This window comes from Bactrocera neohumeralis, chromosome 5, assembly GCF_024586455.1.
Source record: "Bactrocera neohumeralis isolate Rockhampton chromosome 5, APGP_CSIRO_Bneo_wtdbg2-racon-allhic-juicebox.fasta_v2, whole genome shotgun sequence".
NCBI classification, from domain to species: Eukaryota; Metazoa; Arthropoda; class Insecta; order Diptera; family Tephritidae; genus Bactrocera; species Bactrocera neohumeralis.
The window spans coordinates 78,749,155-78,756,166 of record NC_065922.1 but is presented as its reverse complement, the minus strand read 5'-3'; the positions used below and the strand labels follow the sequence as shown (position 1 = coordinate 78,756,166).

At 38.2% G+C, this 7,012-nt stretch overlaps 2 protein-coding genes across 9 annotated transcripts in view; one reads left to right on the top strand and one right to left on the bottom strand.

Annotated features, from left to right (window-relative positions):
- Positions 1–222: 222 nt before the first annotated feature.
- Positions 223–2,080, top strand: LOC126760283 (NADH dehydrogenase [ubiquinone] 1 alpha subcomplex subunit 10, mitochondrial). 2 transcript variants are annotated; one of them, XM_050475811.1, is made up of 5 exons: positions 224–335; positions 465–489; positions 587–1,310; positions 1,371–1,769; positions 1,828–2,080. In XM_050475811.1, exons 3-5 carry the CDS (start codon positions 588–590, stop codon positions 1,921–1,923), a joined length of 1,218 nt encoding a protein of 405 aa, XP_050331768.1. In that variant the 5' UTR covers positions 224–335; positions 465–489; position 587; the 3' UTR covers positions 1,924–2,080. The 2 variants fall into 2 exon arrangements, with proteins under 2 accessions (XP_050331767.1, XP_050331768.1); XM_050475810.1 differs by lacking the exon at positions 465–489 and having other exon boundaries at positions 223–335.
- A 402-nt stretch (positions 2,081–2,482) lies between these two features.
- The window catches only part of LOC126760267 (mucin-17), a 46,433-nt gene continuing 41,903 nt past the window's right edge, over positions 2,483–7,012 (bottom strand). For all 7 annotated transcript variants that reach the window (XM_050475773.1, XM_050475772.1, XM_050475774.1 and 4 more), the window contains one exon: positions 2,483–7,004. In XM_050475773.1, coding sequence (XP_050331730.1) covers positions 3,172–7,004 — 3,833 coding nt within the window. In that variant the 3' untranslated portion in view covers positions 2,483–3,171. The remainder of the gene's footprint in view (positions 7,005–7,012) is intronic.

Sequence of the window (7,012 nt, the reverse complement as noted above, 5' to 3'; positions counted from 1 at the left end):
GCATTAAAAATAATGACGATCCCGCCTTGCATATTAAACTCACCAAAATGGTGCAGTGCCATTAAAAGTGTTCATGTTCCCAACATCAATAATACTTCAACTTGTCAATTACTCTTATTACAGGAAGGTAAGGAGGATTGTAAGAATATATTTTCTTAATATTTTCCAACGCAATATCTCTTAATATATTCTAACATATTTTATTTTTCATCACTCTGTAAGCTACCAGTGCGGCCAATCAATTTCAGTGACAGTTCAGTTGTCAACAGCTCTCATATGGCCTCCAATTTTTAGTATAGGAAATAAATAAGGAAATTGCATTAAACAGTTTTAAGGTGAGAAAAACAATCATAATCGTTTTATTTAAGCTTTTATAAGCTTAAAAGTCTTAAATATTTCGCTTTGCATATAGAGTGGGTCAACATCGCACTTGTTTTAATTTTTATTTAAATTTGTCGTTTTAGTACGTTTTCGGTGCAGAGCTGTGATGTAATGAGTTAATTCCAATAGTCGTACCGCTTAAAATATATAGTGTGCTTGCCATAGTAGAAACATAAATTGATATTTCGAATTAATTTATTTTCAGAATGGCCGCTGTTTTCCGTGTGGGCATTGTGCGTCTATGTGGCCGTAATGCTAGCCCTGCATTGCTGAACACGCAAGCTGCTTCACCAATGGCTTTGACGCAAAAGGCTTCTATCATGGGTAAATCTATGCGTGGTGGTCCACGGGTGCCTAAAGAATCCCCATATCCCTACAAAGAGAAACGATACACTGTGCTGAATTCGTTTTTCGATAAAACATCAAAACGTATGGATGAGAACTCTAAAGTCATATGTGTTGAAGGGCCGATCGGTGCAGGCAAAAGCAAGTTTGCTAAAGAATTGGCAGATGAATTGGAAATGTGTTATTTTCCAGAAGTCAACATGGACTTGATTTACATCAATTCCTACGGCTACGATATGCGCAAGCTAGACCCTCAATTACCTGAACTCTGTCGTTCTTATGATGTGTCTAACTTTTGCCGTGAACCCAATCATCCTTTGGCTGCCCAGTTCCAAATCCGCATGTACATGTTGAGATATTCACAATATATAGATGCCTTACAACATGTGCTTTCTACCGGCCAAGGTGTAGTTTTGGATCGAAGCTGCTATTCGGACTTTGTGTTCTTGGAAGCAATGTATAAGAACGGTTATATTTCGCGTGGTGCCCACTCCGTATATTATGAAATTCGCCAAAATACAATTGATGAACTACTGAAACCGCATTTGGTAATCTACTTGGACTGCCCTGTCGAAGCTGTTAAGGTAAATCAACTTCAATAATCGGTAAAAAGCATTTAATTTGTCAAATTTGATATTTTGCAGCAACGCATCAAAGCTCGTAATATTGACTACGAAGTTAATTCGAAGGTTTTCACTGATACCTACCTAAAGGATGTTGAAACGTTTTATAAACAACATTTCCTTAAGGATATAAGTAGCCATGCTGAAATCCTGGTTTACGATTGGACTGCTGGTGGTGAGACCGAAGTTGTGGTTGAAGATATCGAACGAATTGATTTCGGACAGTTCGAAGTTGATCACCACAATAAAAAAATGAAGGATTGGCGTTTCCCACTGGAAGCTGAGTGGTGTGAAGCCCGTATTAAATACTGTAACGAAAAAAGCACTTTGATGAACTATTTTAATGTGCCACGTTACGACGTACCAGAACTGGTGCGCGATGCGGATAGCAGCAAAGTTTGGCGCGATGTGTGGTTCAACGTAAGATTTATCTTATTTGATGAGTCTTTAATCATTAGCAATTTTTTTTGTATTACAGGCTCCTGGCATGAAATATCGCCCTGGTTACAATGAAGATATGGGTGACACTGGTTTATTAACCAAAACAACAATTGGCCTCAATCGACCATTATAAGCAGTCTTCAATTATTTGTTTAGTAAAATTTGAATAAAAAGAAAATAACGGAATGAAAAGCTGTATTAAGAATTGAAATGATGTGAAGTTAAGTGAAATAAAAAGGTAAATGAATGCAAATAACTAAAAGCTATTTGCATACACATATAGAAGTATATTTGTAAAGATTAATTTTTATTTTTAATAATTTTTAGGATTAAGAACAAGAATAAGTTATTCAACCATTTTTCAAACAATGAAATTGGCTTCTATTTAGTTGTACATATATTTCGCAAAACAGAAACAAAAACAAAAATACTTAAAACTTTCATCTGTATATACAAACCTATCATCTATATACTTATATCAACAATCAACTATCATACATTAAACATTTAGCACTATCAAAAATATACATAACTACTTAAGTACAAATACAACGAAGGGAACGAAAAACGGTAAGTTTCTACTTACTTTTAACCTTCATATTTCCAAACTGCTTAGGTCCATGAGCAATAAATAATTTCAAGCAACCATTATACCATTTGATGAAAGGGGTTAAAAATAAAGACTTTCGCAATCGTATTTTTAGGGGGTTTATTATCAACATTGTAATATTCCATTTTTATACATATAGGTAAAACAAGTAAATATAAATAAAACGCAGATATACATATATGTCCATTCATACGTTAATTAGAATATAGATTATAATTTACAGAATATTTACTAACGTATGGGACACGTGATATGCCAGTTAACTAAACGAAAACCATCAAAACTGGCATCTCTTCGGTAGACAGACTGATGAAAAACATTTGGTTAGCGTGTTTGCTCAGTCACAAAGGACTTTGCTAATATACAGTAGTCGATTAGATTATTATCATTCAAGTGAATATTAAATTTCGTATTTGTATATATGTATATATCTATGTGTTATCCTATCATTATTTGTGCATTTATATAATATAGTAGCTTTTATTATTCCATATTATTTTTGGGAAGACATTGGGCTTCCAGCATTTGACACAATTACTGCTAAATTGTGTTTGTGGTTGTGAAGACGAGCGCCTGGCTTTCCCTATATCTTAAACTATGCTAATAAAATTAGTTGACTTCGGCTTAAATCGTTTCCTATAGTTCTTATAAAATACATTATTTATAAAAACACATTTACAATAATATTTTACATGGTTTCAGTCCAGCTCTTTGTGACTATTGTGTCCAACATTTGTTGTTATTAATATAAAATATCTCCTTCGTGCTTTCTCAAATACGATTTAGATTATCACGCTTAAAGTTGCGTATTGCCATTAGTAGTTGATCTCTGGGATCTGTACTGCTGGGCGTAGTTGCAGGGCTACTATTTGGTGTGGATAGTGTTACACCTTTGGGAGGCGTTGGTGGTGGTGGTGGTACTAAGGACGTAGATTTTACGTCTGACTGAGCCTTTGTTGTCGTTGTAATGTTAGTTGCTGGATTCAAGCTCGTTCTGTTTAAATAGACGCTGGACGAATTCTGAAGTTTTAGTTCTAATTTGGCACTTTGCACCGGTTTTTGGTGGACTTTTTTTGTTTCCGACGTTGTTGTTACATTTGTCATACCTACGACACTGTTGGAAGTAGTAGTAGAAGATTTGAGGCTTGACCTTTGAGACTTGGGAATTTGATCCCGAATATTGCTTTCGGTTTCCGCCTTTTCTTTTGGTAAGGTATCGTTTGCGAGTATTTTCTCTTTCAACCCAGTCTTTCGCAGTGTGTTCTGACCAAATGGAGCCGCTACAGCTTCAGACTGATTGAGTTTGGGCTTATTAGCTTCCAATTGAGTGATGGAGGTTGAACGGAGCAACACTGAACCCACATTATTAACTGCCGGCATACTAAATCGGCTGGCGTTGCTGCGGGGCAAAGTCGATGTAAATACTGGTTTGGTTACTGTTTCACTTTTATTATTTTCCAATTCCGAATTTCCATTTAGCAGAACGGTTGTAATACTTGTTGATTTCCATTGGGTATTAGGCGACGGTCTCTGCTGAGTTGTGTTATTGGTAGTTGTATTTAAATCGACGTTTTCAATTGTTACATCGCGTAATGGTTTAACACTCATTGGTATATGGTACTCTTTCTCGGGGATGCCCATACGTTCTGTGAGTGTTATGGGTTTAGGAGCGACTGGCGGCGGTGCGTTCTCTCTTTCCGCCCAAAAGGCTGCCGCTGGCATTGAAACTCTATTATTTCGAATATGAGATCGCGTGTTAATCTCGATTGCTGCTGTTGTAACGGCCGCGCTTTGGCTGTCGGCATTCTTACCTCCGAAAATGTAGTCACCTTCATTTTTTATGGATACTTGTACTTTTGGACGTTCACTCCAAGTAGAAAAATTAATGCTTGGGGGTCCAGAGTATCGATATACTTTAGGCACCTCTTTGTGTTTGGTGTGATCTGTCGACGAAACTCTTGTTTCCTCTTCCTTTTCTGCATTAACTTTATTTTTTGGTGTCTCCGCTGTGTTGACCAAACTCGCTTTCTGTACTTCTTTTGACTCTGTGTTCTCGAAATTGGAAGTGACAATAAACTGTGGCATTGTTATATTCGTGTCTACTTGTTTTTGTGCATTAACTATGTTCTTTGGTGGCTCCACTAATGAGGGAATGTTTACTTTCTGTTCTACATCCTTTTCGTCTTGCCTTTTAAGTTCCCCCGCTACTTTGGTTTCTGCATCACTACTACTAGCCGAGCTATTTTTCCTTGAATTTAGAATCGTTTTGATGACTTCAGGACTTTGAAGGGATGGCGATTCACCAATACTAAGTTCACCGGACGATCGTCTACGACTGGAGCTAAATCCGTTGTGATCCACTTTCTCATATGTAACTTGTGCTGATGGGTTATCTAAGTTGGTCACGTTTTGTTGTCCAGCTATGCGAGTGAGCTTCTCTAAAGGGAATTGATTCTGATTGGTTACTTGCTCAAAGTTGGAATTCGGCTCACTATTTTCTGAGCTTAGTTTAGAAACTTCATTTGGATCTTCATTTTCTTTTTCCTGAATCTGTTGTGTGATTGTTGTGATACTGAAGTTGGATAACGTAGCTGGCTTAGCAGCCTGTATCTTTGGTTCATCTTCTGGCCTTTTAATTAGGGTGTCCAAACGCTTGTTATGAATTATTTCAGAAAGTTCTTCCACAATTTCATTTAAAGGGGTTGTGGGGCTTGGCAAAGCTAAGCTCTCTTTTTTAAACTCCATCTCATGTGTGTTCGTTGGTTTCTGATTTGAATTACCAACAGCTTCGATAAAAGATCTTTCTGCTTGGGAAATTGATTTAAAATCCAACATTGGTCGTTCTTTAATCTTGGGGGTGATTGGCGTATCCGGAGTCTTCTCAGTTACAAAACCGTCTACAAAACGTCCATCAGCAAAATTAGGCGGAGGAGATATTGGAATTGTAAAGTTCCAAGACGAACTATCCGAGAAATTAGGTGTTGCTTCTTGCGTTCCTGGTGCTGGTGTATTATCTCCGCTATTTACCTGTTCCTCAGCGGCTAAAACGACGAAATCTTCCAGAGTTTGTGGTTCCATTTGCGTTTTAACTACGGTTTTTCCAAGCTTGAAATTATACACCTTAATAATGTCGTCGTCATCTGAGCTTGACTCAAATGCCGATTTGCCATCATTTACTGAACTCTCTGATGGCAAACTATCGGGAATCGGAGAGGGTATAGGCTCGCCGATACCTGAATCAGCCTGCTTCGAAAAAGTGTCGTCCTCATGCTCCAGAATTGATGCATTTTTAAGAGCCGTTAAATGTGCATTCAAATAATTACCCGAGTCCATTTGCTTAGACTCTTGGTCGTGTTCTAAATGGGATGTATTTTTCAGTGCACTGATATGGACACCCAGATAACTATCGTTATCCTGTGGCTCAGCAGAAAGGGACCGGGGCTCCGGTGTTGGTGTACGATTCAATATAATTTTGGAGACATTCGTTGGTTTAGGAGAGGAAACTTGGCTTTCCGTAAATGTATTTTGGTCGTTTTGAGACGCATTGGTAGTTATTCTTGGAAGGGGTTTAGGTACAGGAGAGGTTGTCTCAAGCATTGGTGTTGGTATTTCATTAGTAACGGGGTCGGAATAACGGGACTGTATATTTGCCATTTGCTGATTATTGCTATTGGGATCTATATGTACTTCAAGATTTGTATTTGCCGAAATAGGTTCGGGCGATATGGGTATTAGTGGACTTAAAGGTGTACCCGGTGTAGATGAAGACATTGAATGGATTGAAAGAGTATCCGAATCTGCATATGAACTGCCTCTGGGAGGCGGTGCAGGCGCTGTTGTCTTTTTCTTATTTTGTATCATGCGTTTACGCGGCGATGGTTCTGGGAACTCGATAGGTTGTTGGACGTTTTCAGCACTATTTAAATTCTGTACACTGCTACCAACCAGATTTCGTGCATTTTTCTGTTTGACCTGTGATTGTTCCATTTCAATTTCCAAATTAATATAACCATTTAAGCTAGACTCCTGTTTGCTATCAACGTTAAGACTGCTTATGTGTCCATTGGAATTTAGAGTGGTCACTTCGTTCAATGTAGAAAGATTTGGCGTTGATACGAAGTGATTTTTATGCGACAGAGAACTTTCTAACACCTCTAATTTATCAATATTGGAGTTCGTATCTTTTACGTTAGTTTCACCATTGGTCACGAGCACTGTCTTCTCTGGTATGGCAGTTTGACTCGGCGGTCGTGGTGCAGCACGCTTCTTTCGTGGAGGAGCCGATATTATGGATGGAGTTGTTGTTGTTGTGAGGGTTGCAGGTGGAGACACCGGAGTGCGAACGCAATTCATGCCTGTTGAGTCCATCGAATTAAGCGAGTTGCTTGAGCTGTATGGACTAGTCGTTTTCGTTGTGTGCTTTGAGTAGCGACTACTGAACTCTGATGAAGAGAGCGAGTCACGTATGATTGCCGTTCGATGTAGTTTTATAATTTCATCGGCATTAAAATTTCCATACGTTTCGGATTTGTTACATAATCGAATTTCAGAAAGGCCCACCGCACCAATAGTTAATTCACAGCTGTATACTTGACTCGAATCAACTACAATA

Excerpts from the sequence above, each read along its gene's own strand:
- LOC126760283 (XM_050475810.1), top strand. The coding sequence starts at position 588 with ATGGCCGCTGTTTTCCGTGTGGGCATTGTGCGTCTATGTGGCCGTAAT. Across the intron at positions 1,311-1,370 it reads GCCCTGTCGAAGCTGTTAAG|CAACGCATCAAAGCTCGTAA; the intron begins GTAAATCAACTT and ends GATATTTTGCAG. Across the intron at positions 1,770-1,827 it reads GGCGCGATGTGTGGTTCAAC|GCTCCTGGCATGAAATATCG; the intron begins GTAAGATTTATC and ends TTTGTATTACAG.